General features: G+C 39.0%; 1 protein-coding gene across 4 annotated transcripts in view; it reads left to right on the forward strand.

Moving 5' to 3' along the window:
* mad1l1 (mitotic arrest deficient 1 like 1) overlaps nucleotides 1-20,627 on the forward strand; it is an 897,160-nt gene that overhangs the window by 361,030 nt on the left and 515,503 nt on the right. For all 4 annotated transcript variants that reach the window (XM_060840293.1, XM_060840292.1, XM_060840294.1 and 1 more), the window contains exon 15: nucleotides 14,666-14,756. In XM_060840293.1, coding sequence (XP_060696276.1) covers nucleotides 14,666-14,756 — 91 coding nt within the window. The remainder of the gene's footprint in view (nucleotides 1-14,665; nucleotides 14,757-20,627) is intronic.

A 20,627-nucleotide genomic window follows, 5' to 3' on the forward strand; every position in this document is an offset into this window, starting at 1 on the left:
TATAAAGAGGAAAGGGTTTTGGAAGGTATGAACAGTTCTGAATAGATATGTGGTGTATAGCTATTGTGTGGAAGACAGCTCTTGGATTCTTCAGTAATGGGCAGGTTCTGTATTCAGTTGTTACAGGGAGTTGGTAGATTTGGGTTTTAGTAAAACTGAAGTCTAATGGTCTCCCAGGACACATTCTTCTCTTGTCCTTCTAAATTGTAAAGCCACTGGTTTGGGAAGTGCTGTCAAAGATGTCATAATGAGTTGTATAGATTATACATTATATTCAGCTTGCTTGGTCATGGTGCAAATAAATGTTTTACATGCTTGGATGAGGAGCTGAACTATTTGGCGGTTTTGGCCTGGGTGATGTCAAGCTACTGGACTGTTGCTAGAGCTGCAGACTTTCAAGCAGATGCAGAGTATTTCTTCATACTCCTGACTTGGACATTGTAGGTGATGGTAAACTACATCATATTTTATAGTAATCAACCGTAAACTGTATTTTGTAATAAATTTGCAAAGACTGATGAATCCTGTAGTATGAGCATCATTGCACATTGGTGGATTGTGCAGTCAAGAAAACCCTCAAAATAAGTCAAGCCACTTCAGCTGTTTCATTAGATACATTATATATGCTTCAAAAGTTGTATAGTTCTCTTTCATTTGGGCTATAATTTTGTCTGGGATTCAGATGGCAGTTAAAAATCATTTGCACTTCACTGTCATAGTTAATGATGTTATTGCAAATTCTTTAACTTGATTGCTCTTCAGCGTTCTGTACTAACTATGTGTTAGACCCTGAACAGCGATAGTTATGTAACATTAATCTATCACTTAAAAATGGATATAGTTTTATAAACTATTTTCCAAAATTTTTCAAGTTTCTCACTTTTTCCTGATTCAATGTGTATGCAAGCAGATTTGTTCTTGATCACCTGTGGGTTTCTCACTCCCACCGGAAATGTCATAATTGTAGCAATTGAATTTGTGTTCTGGAGGTTCTCCTCAGCAACTCCATCAACATGACTTGGCAAAATGAAGAATTCTGTGCTCAAAATCTCTTGGTGAAGATGAAATTTAGCTTCAGGGCTGTCATTTTCATCTGGAAATCTTAGTGTATCTGCAAAATATATTAGTTTGGAGTGCATGATGCATTGGTATAGTGGGTATCATGCCAGTGGTGTCTCTGTTGAAAACTTTTGCAAGTTCAAAGTGAAGTGCAGGATGTTTGCACCTAATTTTAACGTTTATTATATGTTCATATTTTGTTGATGAATTGCAAAACCATTTTGGCAAACAACTTTAAAAAGACATTTTTACCTTTGTTTACTCATACGATTTTAGCATCTCTGGAAGTGCAACATTCCTAATAGTTATTGAAAAAGTGTTTTGAGATAGCTCTGTGAGCAGCTGCAGTTTTGTGGTGAAGATGTTGTACAGTACTGCAACTCGCATTGCTACTCTCCCTTAGTACTACCTCTTCAACAATGCAATCACTGGTTGAGATGTTGCCCTATGTTGCCTTGGCAGTAAGCTGCACCAAAAATTAGGAAGCTTCTTAATGAGAATTAGGTGCCAATTTCATAATGGTGACAGAAAACTGAGTGACATTGACTTAGCTGGAGAGCTAAATCATTTCACATTGTCACATTAAGGGACCTCTGTACTGTGGTTTCCAACAGCTAGAATTTAACATGACAGTAGTTGAAAGACTCAGCAGTTTCAGATTAGTTTATTTGACTTTTCTTTTATGAGCAATTATGTAGTCAGGAATGGGCAATTCTGAGGTAAAATATATATACTTTCTTTCATTCTTTTAAGCTGATCAACACAGAGGTTGGAGGTTCTGTGGTCATGAGACATGTTCTTAGGTTAAGGTCAATGCCGTTAATCCTGGTCAGGATTATGAAGTGTTATCTCTCATTTATATATTTCCCTAGGGTATGTCATTTAAACATTTTGTAATTGTGAAATCAGATATATTAATTCTTTTTGGCTGGTTTATTTTGGCTTTAATGAATCTAACATTTAGTTTATGGCCAGATTCTTAGTATTTGGTTGTGTTTACTGTTATCCTTTCTGAAATTTAGAATGAGACAAGAATTCATGTCAATTCGATGAGCTATTAGAGTAATAAGGATTTCTGTTTGGCTCCTGGCCAGTGCTATATCATTAGAACTGTATGAACAAAATAATACCTTTATTTGCAATAACGAGAGTTCAAAAAGGCAGAAATGTCCGTTGAAACTTGTAAAAAACAATTCAGCTTTTAAAAGCTCTCTTATATTGTGGAATTTACATTTGATCTTCTTCCAAATCAGTTTGTACTTGAAATTCTGCTTTTTTTTTCCCTTAGATGCTGCTGGACTGAGTTTTGTCAGCAATTTCTGCTTATGTTGCAGATGTTCAGCATCTGTAGTTCTTTGCTTTATTTTAGTGCTTAAGAGTTTTTTGGAATCCTTTAAAAACTGACAAGGGTAATAATATAATTAAAAACAAAAAATGGCAAATCTGTTAAATCATTTTTTGACACCAATACTTGCAGCACAGGAAGAGGACAGCATACTGGACATCTTGAAGAAACTAATATTAAATTATGATCTCAGCAGGTTTGTGTAAGGAATATGAATACAGTACAAAGAACATAATGGTACTAAAATGTGATAAATCCTCAGGACTAGCTGAATTTCACAGCGTTTTAATGGAAATTTGTGAAAAACATTGCAGCTGCCCTAACTATGACCTTTCTAAATTCTGTTAATTCTGCACTGCTTCTTAAATTGGAAAATCATACATATTAGTGTGGTGTTTCCAAAAATTAAAGAAAGAAACCTAAGCATAAACTTAGCCTAACATCTGTTCTTGGTAAATTGCTAATCTATAATTAATGATAATGTGAATGAACACCTGGAAATTTTCAGCTCTTCTGAGAGTTGGAGAGATTTGTAAAGGATAGGTCATATCTGATGAAACTGTTTGAATCTTTTGAAGCGAGGACCTGATGTCCTGGACAGGGATTTGGCTAAGGATGCTATTTTTAGGTACTTCACAGAACACATTACTCTAAGGTAAAGTTAAAACTCATAGAATTGAGGGGAGTTTTATACCTGGTTAGGTAATCAGCTAAGATAGATGAGATGGAGCCAGGGACAATTAGCGGGAGACTAACACATGCCACAGTTACTTTTGTTCAGGCCTCAACCATTCTTGATAATTATTAATGGCTTTTGGATGAATGAGAGAACAATGTATCCAGGTTTACTGATGACACATGGACAGACAGCATTGTGAGCAGAAAGATAGAAGCCTAAAGTTACAAAGAGTCATTGATAGATTAAGTGAGTGAACGTACTTTGGTTGAATTCCTTGGAAATTAGAAGTTTGGGAATGATTTGGTCAGAGGTTTGATGATATAATATATTATGACATGGAGGCAGACAGCCAAAATTAAAACGTCCAAGACCCCAAGAGCTCTTTCAATGATTCCTAACTCCAATTATAATAGACTTGGTGAATAATTAATTCCGTACATTGGTTTTGTATCTTAAACAAAAGGCATAATGATTTATTAATGTACAATTATTTAGGGAGAGAAAAATTAAATGAGGTAATCTGAATGTCTATTCTTTAAACCTGAAGCATCTTTTTTCAGCCCATTCACACAAAATCAAATACCGTTAAGAGATAATTTTTAAAAAAGTAACAAAACTGGCCAGATTACTTAAATGGTTTTCAGAACAAGCATAGAATTGGACTCCTTAGTTGTTTTCTGGAAACACCAAAGAGGGTCACCTTTTCGAAACTCTTGTACAAATGGTAATATTGTAACTCAGCTTTCTACTCTTTGGGCTTCTGGAAGTTGGTGTGAGAATTTAGGCGAGGAGCTTTCCAATCTTCATCGACTCTAAACAACAACAAGTTTCGACCAGAAAATACAGTTCAAGGAAACAATTCCAAATCTGGTTCTACCCTGAAAGACTGACCGTCTTTTCCTAAGGACTCAATTACCATTCAAGATCTGCTTGAACATGGGGTGTCTTCCAGCTTTGCTGGAACCAATCCCAAGTATTTTCCTCATTAATAGCCAACTTCTGCTATATGTTTAAACAGAGAAGGGGTCATTGTATCTGCAGGAACCCTTCTAATCAAGGCTTAATCTTACAAATAAATTAAACCTTATTTGGTCTGTTCTTTTTCTTTTACCACAAGTCAAGTCCACAAGTCATCTTCAGCTCACAAGTCCAAATCAAAACTGGTAAAAGAATAAAAATAATGATAAATTAGCGAGGGTTCGAGCAAAAGATAGAGATAATCTATTGTTCTGATGAAGGGTCACTGAACTTGAAATGTTAGTTCTGCTTTCTCTCCACATGCTACCAGACTTGCTAAGATTTTTCAGCAATGTTTTTTGTATTTCTGATTTCCAGCATCTAACGTTCTCTGTTTTAAAAAATTATTTCTATCTGAGTGTTTGGTTCTCCTTTGTTGGAAGGCATTACATTTGTAATTATTAATTTTCTGTACATTTGAATGTTTTACATACAAGAAGACTGATTTTGAAGCAAATTCAGAGAGACTGAGCTGTCATTAAAGTACCACCTGACACCGTTTCATTCAGGCAATTTAACACACTATAATGAGATGGTTGTAGGGAGTGGAAAACTCCTGGTGTAAGATTTTGATATTGGGCTCCACAGAGACCTAATATAGGCAGTCAGCCAATCATGAAGAGTTTTCAGATAGTTAATAAGTTTTGTTTAGATATAATATATATGAAGAAAGTATGCCACCTGTGAGGATTGGGGCTGGTTTATTGATACTCTAGGATGAACAGTGGTTGACAGAGTGCGTCTATTTCATTAAAGTTGTGCAGTCAGCATCCTGCTTTCTAGCTATCATAGAACATAGAACATAGAGCATTACAGCGCAGTACAGGCCCTTTGGCCCTCGATGTTGCGCCGACCTGTCATACCAATCTTGAAGCCCATCTAACCTACACTATTCCATGTACGTCCGTGTGCTTGTGCAATGATGATTTAAATGTACTTAAAGTTGGCGAATCTACCACCGTTACAGGCAAAGCATTCCATACCCTTACTACTCTCTGAATAAAGAAACTACCTCTGACATCTGTCCTATATCTATCACCCCTCAATTTAAACCTATGCCTCCTTGTGCTCGCCGTCACCAATCTTGGAAAAAGGCTCTCCCTATCTAACCCTCTGATTATCTTATATGTCTCTATTAAGTCATCTCTCAACCTTCTTCTCTGTAATGAAAACAGCCTAAAGTCCCTCAGCCTTTCCTCGTAAGACCTTCCCTCCATACAAGGCAACATCCTAGTAAATCTCCTCTGCACCCTTTCCAAACTTCCACATCCTTCTTATAATGCGGTGACCAGAACTGTACACAATACTCCAAGTGCGGCTGCAGCAGAGTTTTGAACAGCTATAGCATAACCTCATGGTTCTGGAACTCGATCCCTCGATCAATAAAAGCTAAAACACTGTATGCCTTCTTAACAACGCTGTCAACCTGAGTGGCACATTTCAAGGATCTGTGTAACTGGACACCGAGATCTCTTTACTCGTCTATACTACCAAGAATCTTACCATTAGCCCAGTACTTTGCATTCCGGTTACTCCAACCAAACTGAATCACCTCAGACTTATCCGCATTAAACTCCATTTGCCACCTCTGCAGCTTATCTATGATGATGGGGTTGTCCCCTGCTTTCCTGGTCTCTTCACTCATCCTTCATCTGAAAAAGACAGCTACTTTGTGAGCACTGCCACCTTACCAGCTACCCTCTGACTCTGAAGCTTGTTGATACACTAGGGCATGCTAATGTATGCAATGTTAATCACCTATTTGAGTCCTTCTAGCCAATGGATACTGGATGATTACTCAGGACTTCATAATAGCCATAGGCTCCTTGTCTACCTTCATTTTAGGTTAGTTTTCATTCTAACTTTTCATAAGCATTATATTGATAATTGGTGTCAGATAGTCTTTTGATGCCAGTTCCATGGAACAGAGTGACCTCAGTGATCCTGCTGGCCTCTACTCTCACCTTTCTTTTGTCATTGTTTGTTGGAGGTGTTGATATTTGGACAAAGCAGGTAACTGGTAAAATCTTATACTAGTTAGAACATATGAGAAAATACTGCAAAAATTTAGAAGAGATCCAAATTCCTAAGACTGGTAAGATAATAGGTTATAGGAGCAAAATTACTGCAGGTGCAGGAATCTGTACTGAAAACAAAAAAAGTGCTAGGTATCACAGCTGGTCAGGCAGCATCCATGGAGAGGGAGCAAACTAACGTTTCAAGTCTAGATGGCTCTTCATCAGAGCTGCAGTGATCTCCAAGATAATAGGTCGTGATGGTTAAATATTATTTAGCAAAATGCCAATCAAATTATTAAGTCATCATGGTGATCAGAAATAATTACAGATTCCTGGAGTCTGAACTGCTGATCACTGTAAATAGTATAGCTTGTGCCTGAAATGCTTGAGTTTTGTTTTGGAAATCCTGAGTGTGAGATTTAAAACTCTGACATTAATATCCACAGGCCTGTTGCCTGGAGTGGGTACTGGAGTGATACACAAAATAGAAGGACTAATGAATGGAGGGATGTGATAATTGCGGGACATGTAGGAAAATGTACTGACAAGTTGGCATGTTGGGTAATATTCAGGATGATGGCCAAGAGGTTGATGGATTGCAAGACATGATGAAAGAGTGGAGTGCAAGGAATCACAGTGACAGTTGTGTCAGAAAACAGTCATCTAATCGAGAAAGTGCCTCGAATTGTGCAAGTAGCAGATTAGAATTTGTCTTAGCAGATGCAAAAGTGAAAGTGGTGGTTGGGGGTTGAATAGGTTAAGTAAAAAGTGAGGTCTGCAGATGCTGGAGATCAGAGCTGAAAATGTGTTGCTGGTCAAAGCACAGCAGGTCAGGCAGCATCCAAGGAACAGGAAATTCGATGTTTCGGGCCAGAGCCCTTCATCAGGAATGAGGAGAGTGTGCCAGGCAGGCCAAGATAAAAGGTAGGGAGGAGGGACTTGGGGGAGGGGCGATGGGGATGTGATAGGTGGAAGGAGGTCAAGGTGAGGGTGATAGGCCGGAGTGGGGTGGGGGCGGAGAGGTCAGGAAGAGGATTGCAGGTTAGGAGGGCGGTGCTGAGTTCAAGGGAATCGACTGAGACAAGGTGGGGGGAGGGGAAATGAGGAAACTGGAGAAATCTGAGTTCATCCCTTGTGGTTGGAGGGTTCCCAGGCGGAAGATGAGGCGCTCTTCCTCCAACTGTCATGTTGTTATGTTCTGCCGATGGAGGAGTCCAAGGACCTGCATGTCCTCGGTGGAGTGGGAGGGAGAGTTAAAGTGTTGAGCCACGGGGTGGTTGGGTTGGTTGGTCCGGGCGTCCCAGAGGTGTTCCCTGAAGCGTTCTGCAAGTTGGCGGCCCGTCTCCCCAATATAGAGGAGGCCACATCGGGTGCAGCGGATGCAATAGATGATGTGTGTGGAGGTGCAGGTGAATTTGTGGCGGATATGGAAGGATCCCTTGGGGCCTTGGAGAGAAGTAAGGGAGGAGGTGTGGGCGCAAGTTTTGCATTTCCTGCGGTTGCAGGGGAAGGTGCCAGGAGTGGAGGTTGGGTTGGTGGGGGGTGTGGACCTGATGAGGGAGTCACGAAGGGACTTTGCGGAACGCTGATTGGGGAGGGGAGGGAAATATATCCCTGGTGGTGGGGTCCATTTGGAGGTGGCAGAAATGACGGCGGATGATACGCTGTACACAGAGGTTGGTGGGGTGGTAGGTGAGAACCAGTGGGGTTCTGTCTTGGTGGCGGTTGGAGGAGCGGGGCTCAAGGGTGGAGGAGCAGGAAGTGGAGGAGATGCGGTGGAGGGCATCGTCGATCACGTCTGGGGGGAATCTGCGGTCCTTGAAGAAGGAGGCCATCTGGGCTGTACGGTATTGGAACTGGTCCTCCTGGGAGCAGATGCGGCGGAGACGAAGGAATTGGGAATATGGGATGGCGTTTTTACAGGGGGCAGGGTGGGAGGAGGTGTAGTCCAGGTAGCTGTGGGAGTCAGTCGGTTTATAGTAGATGTCTGTGTTGATTCGGTCGCCCGAGATAGAAATGGAAAGGTCTAGGAAGGGGAGGGAGGAGTCTGAGACAGTCCAGGTGAATTTGAGGTCGGGATGGAAGGTGTTGGTAAAGTTGATGAACTGTTCAATCTCCTCGTGGGAGCACGAGGCAGCACCGATACAGTCATCGATGTAGCGGAGGAAAAGGTGGGGGGTGGTGCCAGTGTAGTTGCGGAAGATGGACTGTTCCACATATCCTACAAAGAGACAGGCATAGCTGGGGCCCATGCGGATGCCCATGGCAACTCCTTTAGTTTGGAGGAAGTGGGAGGATTGGAAAGAAAAGTTATTCAGGGTGAGGACCAGTTCAGTCAGTCGAAGGAGGGTGTCAGTGGAAGGGTACTGGTTGTTGAATAGGTTGAACAATAAAATAAAGGTCTCAGAATACTTTTGCAGTGCAACCAGAAGCAAAAGTACTTCTGATAATGAGGTTTTGGTACAGTCAATAACTTTGGGGATAACCTAACAAGGGGCAAAATAAAAAGTGTTTGTAATTCATTCTGAGGTACCAGGTAAGAGGCAATCACCTATATAACAGCTGAATTCACATTGATAAAGTTCATATATATGGGACCTTTAAGGCTAAGGGAAGGTTAATTGCAATGCTTTTGAAGGACAACTAAGTATTATAGATGTTAGAATAAAGTCTTTCAATGCTAGAACGGTAATCTTAAAAATCTATTAGGTCTTTCAGCTCATTTCATGGGAATGTAGTTCACTCAAAAAAAAAGCATATTTCTGCAGAGTAATATGATTCATAAACACTTCTTTCTGAGAAGTGTCACCCTGCAGAGATCTATTGCACATTTTCTGTGGGACTGTAGGTCAATTGGCATAAATGATACATTTTTGACAATAACTTTCAGAAGCAATTTTTGAATTCTTCTAAGATGCAATAGACACAGAAAGAGAGCTGTGGAAACTAAATAGATTCATCTATAGACATTGGGTATAATTTTCCAAAATTCCTTATTTTCTGGATGGGTGCCAGTGGATTGGAAAATGTCAAATGTAACATGTAAAATCAAGAAAGGAGGAAGACAGAAAGGGATCTATAGGCCAGTTAAACTATCACCTGTTATCCGGAATTTGCTAGAATTCATTACTAAGAAGGTTACCAGAAGGGAGTCTTGAGAAAAGAACAGAGTATTCAGTTTGTTAGAATTTTTTTGAAGAAGTAACATGCAGGGTGGCTAACGGGGAACTTGTATTCATAGTATACCTGGATTTTCAAGAAACATTTGATGAGGTGTCACTCTTAAGATAACATGTCATAGACCATATTTTGTTAACTAACAGGTTTGGTGAGCTAACAGGAAAAGTGTGTACTTTTTCAGGTGGACACACTATAACTACAGGAATGCCATAGGAATCAGTGCTGAGCTCTCAATTATTTACAATCTGTAATATATCAATGACTTGGTTGAAGAGACTGAATTTGCTGATAACATCAAGACAAAAGGAGGTGGAAAGTGTTCAAAAGGTGTATGGATATTACTGGAAGTAGTTCGCAAAATGTTATTTTGACTCATTCCTGTGTTGAAAGACTTTGTTTATGAAGAAAGGTTTGATAGATTGGGCTTACATCCACTGGAGTTTAAAAGAATGAGAGGTGATCTTTTTGAAATGTGGAGTGCTTCATATTTAGTATTTTTTGGAGCACTTGAGTTTGAAGGATTGTCAAAATACATTATTTTTTGGAACACATTTTAAACAAGGATTTTGGAAATCACGTGATCTGTGATGAATTTGGGGAAGTGTTAACTTATGGAGATGTAGGTTTGAATCCCATCCTGCCAGATGATAAAATATGAATCAAAATCTGGAAGATAAACTTCACCTAATAGCAACCATGTAGCCAGAGTCGATTATTGTAAAAAAAAAATTTGTTTAACTAACGCCTTTTAGGGAAGAAAACTGCCATCCTTACCAGGCCTGGCCTACATATGACTTCAGGCCTATGGCAAGTGGTTGACTTTCAACTGCTGTTTCAATACCCTAGCAAGTTAGTCAGTTCAAGCAGTAATTAGGTATGTGCACTAATGTTGGCCTAGCCAGTGAAGCTCATATTCTTTGTACAAATGAAGAAGATTGATAGTCTTGATTGCTTAACCATACTTCAGAAAACCTGGATGTTATATCTGGGTTTTATGGCTGTCCTGTTTGAGGAGCAGCTGTAATCTTGGAGTTTTGTTTTGAAGTTAATTAGAGTAAGCTTACTACTGAACAAGCTGCTTTGCCCATATCTGCTGATTCTGAAGTAGTGAATTCCTTGCAAGACCTGATCGTTCTGCTAGAAGAGAGTGACTGAAGAACTTCTTAGCATTTTATTTCCTGAGCAAGTTGTGACCACCAGATCGACAGATTTTAGAACATTCCATATTTGTCCCTTTATACTTTCAAGATTTTCTTGCAGTATTTTTTGTTTTAAAATGAATCTTTGCAGAGAGAAATATATTTTTCCCTTATCTAAAGTGTTTTTGCATGTTTTGCTTTATTTAGAAGGGTAACACTTATATTTTCATATTACAAAATCATGTGTGTTAACCAGTTCTGCATCTCTGTTGAATGGGTTTTTGTTTTATGATAAGTTGATAATTTTGTGTTTACTGAGGTAACCTGTTTGATCTTTTCATTCTAAACCTAATGTTGTGAAAATGTATGCTGGGCCTTAGATAAAATATTGTTATATTTAGGTTGTGACCTGTGGAGTAATAGCATAGAGAATGACAGCATACTCCTCCCATCTCTGTTGCAATGTGTGTAGGATCCTAAGGGAAGTGATTACGTGGATACTATGAGGATGTTTCCTGTTGTGGAAGAGATTAGGACGAGCATTGTAATTTAAAAACAAAAGGTCTCCATTTTAAGATGAATTAAGAGAATTTCTTTTCTATCAGAAGCTTGTTAGCAAGTGGAATTCTCTTCTGTAAATAGTAGTGGAGGGTGACTCAATTAATTTGTTTAAGTATAAATTAGATTTTTAATAAAAAGGGAATTGAGATTTATGGAGACCAGAAAGGAAAGTGGAGTTGAGACCACAATGAAAATACCATGATCTTATTGAATGATGCAACAGGCTGGAAGGGTAGATTGACCTAATCCTGCTCCCAAGTTTTGTATTCCTATGTATGGTCTGCATGATGCATCTAATCTATGGGAAAGATCTGTTTTTGCAGAAAAATAGGTTGTGCTCAAAGAAAATAGCTCCATTATTGCTGTAGAGGCATAAAAGGAAACTTATGAGGATCTTCATACTTTTTTATGGAGTGGTACCATAGATTTAGAGAAGTGTTATTAGTGAGGCAAGAACATAATTTAATGTAAGGAACCAGATTTGTGGGGTTTTTAAGAATATATTTGGTTAAATATTAAACAAGGTAGGTCTACAATAATTATCCATCAACCATCCTACTTACAAATGGTTGCTCCCATCCTGCTTAATCATACTAGGTCATCACCGCAGTGTGATGTACTATCGAAAGGAGAGAGAAAAACCGTAAAACCTATTTAGTCAGTTGAACTGATTGTGCACTCACACTGGACTCAATGCCAGTTTTGATGCATTGAAGTGACAGAAGAGGTTGTAGAAGATCAATACTAGGGTGTGATGGTTGTTTGATGATGTTGGAAGCCTTTCTACGTTAACATCATTGAAAACCCATGCACCTTGGCAATGATCTCCTGCAATCTCTTCCGTCTGGCAGAAGGTACAGAAACCTGAACACGCAACATCGGGTTCCGGAACAGCTTCTTCCTGACTTATTAAATTGATGAATGTTTTGTGAATGTGGAATTCTATTTTTCAAATCTTTTAAGTGGCATTCATAGAGTCATAGAAACGTGCAGCAAAGAAACAGACCTTTCAGTTCAGTTTGTCCATGCCGACCAGATATCCCAACCCAATCTAGTCCCACCTGCCAGCATCCGGCCCAAATCCCTCCAAACCCTTCCTATTCATATACCCACCCAGATGCCTTTTAAATGTTGCAATTGTACCAGCCTCCACCACATCCTCTGGCAGTTCATTCCATACACATACCACCCTCTGTGAAAAAGTTGCCCCTTAGGTCTCTTTTACATCTTTTCCTGTCTCACCCTAAACCTATGCCTTCTAGTTCTGGACTCCTAACTCCAGGGAAGAGACTTTGTCTATTTATCCTATCCATGTCCCTCAGGATTTTATAAGCCTCTATAAAGTTACCCCTCAACTTCTGACACTCCAAGGAAAACAGCCCCAGCCTGTTCAGTCTCTCCCTGTAGCTCAAATCCTCCAACTCTGGCAACACCCATGGAAATCTTTTCTGAACCCTTTCAAGTTTCACAACATCTTTCTGATCAGAAGGAGACCAAAATTGCACATAATATTCCAAAAGTGACCTAACCAATGTCCTATACAGCCGCAACATGACCTCCCAACTCTTGTACTCAATACTCTGACCAATAAAGTAAAGCATACCAAATGCTGCCTTCACTATTCTATCTATTTGTGACTCCACTTTCAAGATGCTATGAACCTGCACTTCTAGGTCTCTTTGTTCAGCAACACTCCCTAGGACCTTACCATTAAGTGTATAAGTCCTGCAAAGGTTTGCTTTCCCAATATGCAGCACCCCGCATTTATCTAAAATAAACTCCAACTGCCACTTCTCAGCCCATTGGCCCATCTGGTCCAGATCCTGTTGTAATCTGAAGTAACCCTCTTCGCTGTCCACTACACCTCCAATTTTGGTGTCGTCTGCAAACTTACTAACTGTAACCTCCTATGTTCACATCTAAATCATTTATATAAATGACGAAAAGTAGTGGACCCACCACTGATCCTTGTGGCACTCCACTGGTCACAGGCCTCCAGTCTGAAAAACAACCCTTGACCACCACCCTCTGTCTTCTACCTTTGAGCCAGTTCTGTATCCAAATGGCTAGTTCTCCCTGTATTCCATGAGATCTAACCTTGCTAACCAGTCTCCAATGGGGAACCTTGTCGGACATCTTACTGAAGTCCATATAGATCACATCTACCGCTCTGCCGTCATCAATCCTCTCTGTTACTTTATCAAAAAATTCAATCAAGTTTGTAAGACATGATTTCCCATGCACAAAACCATGTCAACTATCTGTAATAGTACTTGCCTTTCCAAATATATGTACATCCTGTTCCTCAGGATTCCCTCCAACAACTTGCCCACCACTGAGGTCAGGCTCACTGGTCTCTTGTTCCCTGGCTTGTCCTTACCACCCTTCTTAAATGTGGCATCATGTTCGCCAACCTCCAGTCTTCCAACACCTCATGTGTGACTGTCAATGATACAAATATCTCAGCAAGGAGCCCAACAATCACTTCCCTAACTTCCTACAAGGTTCTAGGGTACACCTGATCAGGTCCTGGGGATTTACCCACTTTTATGTGTTTCAAGACGTCCACTCTAAACACTGATGCAAAATGCTTTGCAATGGGCTATCTGAAAATGATATATTTATTGGATTGTAAGTGTATTATAACTTGTTGTAATGTATGCTCTTACAAAAGGTGAATGAGAAAAGACTACAGGTTGAACTTGCTGGCTTTGGACAGTCATTGGCGAGAAAGGAAATCACAAATAAATGCAAGTCATCTTTTGGATGTGTGCATAAAACAAAAAGGAATAAATGAAGAAATTCCTTCTCAAGCGTCCTTAAGGAGAAGCTACTTTAAATGTAGAACTATGTACAGAACATAAGATCATTGATTTAAGCTAGGAAGCTTTTGTTATCCATATAAATGTTTTATTTATTTAATGATGAATAAGAGAATCTGCTAATTGTGTACAAATAGTGGGCATTAGTTGGGAGTTCAAATGAGGTAACAAACTGAAATTGATTTTTGGGATGGGAGAGTTCCAAAGTGTAGTTGAGGCCTCAGCACTGATGTCTGTGGCAATCTATTGGTTAGTTTGTCAATCTGAAAATGACGTATCCCAACTCTCTCCTAAATTAGCTAATCTATGCTAATAAATTAAGTCCCAACACTCTGAACTCCAATCTGTGTGGTAATCTTTTCTGATGGCATTTTATTGAGTATCTTTTGGATATCCCACGACATTACATTTCCTGATTTTACTTCATTAAACTTGCATATTATTTCCTCAAGAACTCTAGTTGAGGTCTCTGGCTGAATATACAATTTCTCTAACACACTTAAGAGCAAGGTTATTCTTTTGTGTTTATCCTTATTGTTCTATGTTGGTTTACCATTTGATGTATGGAAATGCAGAGAGTTGACCCTGACACTGACCTCCCTGTCTTAGGGGAAGCCATGTGTCCCTTTTGTATCAGGCATGCAAAACAGCAGAATACATTGTTTAAGGTCAATTTACCTTTCATCGAATCATTTGGAATTTGCCACCTTAATTAGATTTTCAATATTACAAAAAATCAATCCTATGTTTTCATGGTTGTAATGCAACTCATCAGTAAATACGTTAACTTTGAAAGAAGTGCAGAAAGCTCCACTGATGGTCAGGTTTCCACTGCTTTGTTGCAGGCAGAAGATTGAAGAGCTGGAAGCCGAGAGAAGCCGTCTTGATAAAGCGAACAAGGTCTTGGAAATGAAACTGGAGCGATACACCCTTCAGGTACAATCATCTGAGATTTTGGTTGAGATCACCTTTGTATCATGAGCAGTCATCTACTGATACAAAGATAGGAAGACTTAGTTCTAGTGTTAATAGTGGGAAGTACAGTACTCGCTTGTGGTTAAACAGTAGATTCATTCTGCTCAGAAGGTGGAATAGTATTAGAAATCATTCAATGAAGGAGAAAAGTAGATAGTGAAACACGTTATTACAACTGAGCTGAGACCTTCTTTTTTAGGCAACAAGTTATGATTTGAAATCTATTCCCATAAAGCATGGTGGGAGCATATTTGATATGAACTTTCAAGAGGAAGCTGCATAAATTCTTGCAGGGAAAAAAAAAATTCAGTGCTATGGAGAATTGAATAGCTGTATCAGAGAGTTATTAGAAGCCCAATGACAAAGAATTTCCTTCTGAGTTATAAAGTTCTGTGGTGCAAATCCATCATCCTGTTCTGTGATTTTTAACCAATGACTTAATTGCTTTTAGAAGGAAAACATTTAGTGTTACACCAGAGCTAAATTTTACTTTGATTTTCCAACTAATTGTAATCAATTTACAGTAATATATCCATGTATTCTTAAGCCTTGACTCAATATGTCAACATTATGAATCGCCAGTGAAATGCATATTTTAAAGAAAAGAAAGCAATATCACATTATTTTGTTTTCTGATATGAAACCTTATTATACTGTCCTGTCTTGAAAACATTTATATATTCCCTAAAAGTGATGTGCCAATTTAAATCAAATGTAGCTCAAAAATCGAATTTAACATTGTGCTTGCATGTTGTACTTGTGAAGACCACTGACTGAGGAATCTGTTTATACATTTGGGTACGTTTAACTATCTAATGTCAGTTTCTCTAGCTGGTATGCCTCTGCTTTAAAAACTTTGTTGAAGTCCTACTCCAGGAACTGCCTACATTACATCAATTAACAATTCAGTGCAGTACTGAGGAGATGCTACATCATTGAACATGTTGAAACCATATGCCTATTAGTTTTCCAATTTTTCTAACGATGATAGTGACCACACTTCTAAAATAATTTATTGACTCTGACATACATAGGAACATGATTGGTGCTTTTTGAATACATATCTTCTTTTCTGTGTGGTCTCAGATTTTGTATGATGCTTTCAGTATTTTTTTATTTTCTTATTTTGTATTGTTTGTTTCTCACAAACAAGAAAGGTTTTGAAAGGTTAAAGCAAAAAGCTGTATATAATAGAAAGTTTGATTGGCAGAACAGTATCTGTGCACAGATTCTGCCTGAATAGTTCCAGAACGTTTTGTTTTTATTTGAGATTTTAATGTATTTGGAGAAATTAGAATCTTCTTGGTTCATAGTCATATGGCACAGAAACAGACTGTTCAGTCCAACTTGTCCATGCCGACCAAGTTTCCCAAACTAAACTAGTCCCTTTGTCTAAGTTTGGCCGTTATCCCTCAAAACCTCTTCTATTCATGTACCTATCCAAATGCCTTTTAAATGTTGTAACTGTACCTGCAACTACCACTTCTTCTGGCAGTTCATTCCATATAGGAACTATCAGTTGCCTTTTGGGTCCCCTTTCAGTCTTTCTCATCTCACCTTAAAGATATTCACTCTAGTTTTTGAACATCTCTACCCTGGGGAAAAGAGCTTTATTATTCACCTTATCTATGCCCCTCATGATTTCAGAAACCTCTATAAGGTCATTCCTTAGCCTCTTTTGCTTCAATAACAAAAAAGTCCTCATTTATACAGCCTCTCGGTATCATTCAAACTTCCAGTCTTGGTAATGTCCTTGCAAATCTTTTCTGCACCCTCTCCAAATCAATAATGTCCTTCTTATAGCAGACCGACCAGAACTGTGCACAGTACTCCAAAGGTGTCCTCACACACCTCCTGTACAGTCACACCATAACGTCCTAACCCCTATACTCACTGGCCTGAGTAATGAAGGCAAGCATGCTGCATACCTCTTTAACCACCCTGTCTACATGTAATGCAACTATCAAAGAATATCAACCCTTAAGTCTCTCTATTCAACACCATTTCCCACTGCCCTAATATGAACTGTTTAAGTTCTGCCCTTGTTTGTTTTACCAAAATGCAACAGTTTGCATTTATCCAAATTAAACTCCATCTGCATTCCTCAGCCCATTGGTCCAATTGATCAAGATCTCTCTGTAATCTTAGATAACCACCTTCACTGTCCATTATACGACCAGTTCTGGTGTCATCCACTAGCGTACTAACCATGCTTCCTAAATTCTCATCCGAATAGTTCATATAAATGATGACCAACAGTGGAACCAGAACTGATCTTGCTGGTCACAGGCCTCCAGTCCGAGAAATAACTCTTCACCACCAATTTTGTATCCAATTGGAAAGCTCTCACTGAATCTCATGTGATCTAATTTTACTCGCCAATCTTATCATGCAGAACCTTGTCAAAAGCTTTACTGAAGACCATCATCTATCTTCTTGGTCATGTCTTCAGAAAACTTTGTGAGACATGATTTCCCATCCATATAGCTATGCTGACTATTCCTAATCAATCCATGCCTCCAAAAATGCATGTAAATTCCATCTGTCAAAATCCTGTCCATTAACTTACCCAGCACTGATGTTAAATTCATGGGTCTACTGTTTCCAGGCTGCATACCATCAAAGTTGGCCTTACTCCAATTCAGAACTTTAACATTTACACAGGCCTATCCTTTTCCATAACTATTGTAAAGCTAATAGAATTATGACCACTGGTCCCAAAGTGCTCCTCCACTAACACTTCAGTCACGAGCCCTGCCTTATTTCCCAAGAGAAGGTCAGATTTTCTTCCTTATCCAGTGTAGAAGTGCTCATCTTGTGTTTAACTCTCTCATTAGCTTTCATTGGTAAAAAGTACAGAATGATCTGTTATCAGATCTATCCTTAACCCTGACAAGTACAGACATTTTGGGAAATAAATTACAGAATGGCTGTACTTTTAAATGATATTGTACTGTCCATGGAGAAATGTTCATATTTGTTAACATTTAGAAAATGTTCCATTTGAGCTTATGACAGAAAAGCAATAGATTCAGTATGGCCCATGACTTGAGGCCTATTGATTTAATCTTAACAACTGTTTAGGCCATATCCATTTTTTTTATTATCTATATCAAGGGAAGAGTTTGCTGACAGTTCGTATAAAGGAAGAAAAGACAGCATGTAGCTTTTCTGGCACTGAGCATTAGTAGACAGACTTATTATTGAGTATTTGCTTAATTGTTGACCTGGAAAGATAAAGATTAAAATGAGTGTGAAAGTAGCATTTAATAATGGTTTAATAGCATGGAAAGCAACACTCTGTAGGATGAGGCAGATTCATATTGAGCTCTGTCAATGAGGTGACAGAAGTAGACAAATAAAGTATTTGATGTTGGTCAATCTTGAATTTGGTAGAATTGAGCATTTGTTGCAATCAATGTTATGATTGTGTAGAAAATTCCCGTAATTTTCTAAGGATAAAGATCCCTCCAAGGACTTTTTTAATTGTCATTTTCACCTTCATAGAATGGCACAATTGTTACAGTGCACCGGGGGCTATTCGGCCCATTGTGTTTTCAAATGCGCATTAAATATACATTGTTACCTAGTTCAATCTCCTGATGGTCCCCATAACCTTGGGCATTTTTTAAAATCCAAAGAATAATTCAATGCCTCTTAGTTGCCTCTATCACACTTTGAGCAGTGCATTCCTTATCCTAACTACTCTTGGAGTCATAGTCATACAGCATGGAAACAAACCCTTTGATCCAACTCATCCTTACTGACCAAGTTTCCCAAACTAAACTAGTCCCACTTGCCTGTGTTTGGTCCATATCCCTGTAAATCTTTCTTATTCATGTTACTATCCAAATGTATTATAAATGTGACTGTACCTGCATCTACCACTTACTCTGGCAGTTCATTCCACATACGAACCACCCTTTATGTGAAAAAGTTGCCTCAAATGTCCCTTTTAAATCATTCTCCTCTCTCCTTAAAAATATGTCCTCTAGCTTTGAACTCCCTAAGGAAAAGACCTTTTGTTATTCACTTTATCTGTGACTCATGATTTTGTAAACCTCTCTGAGGTCACCTGTCAAAAAAAGTCCCTGCCTAATCAGCCTCTCTGTGTAACCCAAACCCTCTAGTACTGGCAACAACTTTGTAAAACTTTTTCTGAACCCTCTCCCATTTACTAACATTCTTCCAGGATGTCCAGAATTGTGGACAGGACTCCAAAAGTGGCCTTGCCAACATCTTGTGCAACCGTAACATAACATCCTGACTCCTCTACTCTGTAGTCTGAGCAATGACAGCAAGTGTGCTAAATGCCTTCTTAACACCCTCTGTACCTGTGACACAACTTCCAAGAAACTATGTACCTGAACTGCTAGATCTCTCTGTTAGAGAACACTCCCAAGGGTGCTAAAGTTAACTGTATAAGTTCTGTCCTTGTTCATCTTACCAAAATCCAGCATATCTCATTTATCCAAATTAAATTCCATCTGCCACTCCTCAGCTCGTTGGCCCAATTGATCAAGATCCCTTTGTAATCTTAGATAACCTTCACTATCCACTGTACCAAAATTTTGGTGTCATCCACAAATTTAATAACCATGCTTCTTAAATTTTCATCCAAATTGTTTATGTAAATGACGACCAACAGTGGACCCAACACCAATCTTGTGGAACACCACTGGTCACAGGCCTCCAGTCACCTGAAAACCAACCCTCCGCCAACACCCTGTCTCCTGCCCTCAAACCAATTTTGTATCCAATTGGAAAGGTCTCCCTGATCCCATGTCATTGCTTCTTTTTCAAAGCATTTTAAATTGATGCCCTCTTACACATTTGCAAACAGGACCAGTTTCTCACTTTCTACTTTTTTCCAGTTCACTTAATGCTTTTGAAAACTTATGTCAGATCTCCTCTTCGCCTTCTTTTCCTCAAGGAGAATAGTACCAACGTTTTCAACCTTATTCTCAAAACTGAAGTTCCTCATTCCTGGACTCATTCTTGGAAACTGCTTATATACTTTGTCCAATGCTTTCACATCCTTCCTGTAATATGGTGCCCATAACTATATACGATACTCCAGTTAAGGTCGAACAAGTGTCTATGCAAGTTTGATATTGCCTCAGTCCTCTGGCACTCTTTGCCACTAATAAAGGATACCGTATGTTTTACTTACTGTTCTCTCCTTGTCCTAATGCTTTTAATGACTTGTGCACATCAACATCCAGGTCCTTCTGCTTCTGCATCCTGTTAGAATTGTGTCCCCTTTTTTACATCAAAATACGTCACCTCACTTTTCCCTGAATTGAATTCTTTAAAGTTTTGTCATCTGCAAATTTGAAATTGCCACCTGCCCACCAAGATATGTATATCAGGAAAAGCTAGGGTCCCAATTCTGATTCTTGGGGAACTCCACTACAAGCCTCTCTCCAGCCCAAAAAATATCCATTGACCCTTACTGTCTGCTTCTTATTAGTCAGCCAATTTTGAATGCATGTTGCTGTTGACCCTAATAACTGAAATCCTCACCAATCTTTACTCATCTTTTGCCTATGAATTAGGTAATAAGATAAAGAGAAGTTGCAGAAAAACACACGAAAAAATAGTTCAGTAAAGCAGAATGTAGAGGAACAGGTCTTTCATTAGCCACCCTTGTAATAATAAATCTGATGAACCAGATTTCATACTTTAAAGTTATGCATGAGATATCATCTAACCATTGTAGAATCTCTAGCCTTCAACTAATTGCACTCTACTGACAGAATTATACCTCATTGTTTCCTCTGAAGCTCAATATTGGGGTTGCTTAAAATCTGATTGAAGATTTGTAGCTCG

This window comes from Hemiscyllium ocellatum, chromosome 20 (genome assembly GCF_020745735.1).
Source record: "Hemiscyllium ocellatum isolate sHemOce1 chromosome 20, sHemOce1.pat.X.cur, whole genome shotgun sequence".
Classification (NCBI taxonomy): Eukaryota; Metazoa; Chordata; class Chondrichthyes; order Orectolobiformes; family Hemiscylliidae; genus Hemiscyllium; species Hemiscyllium ocellatum.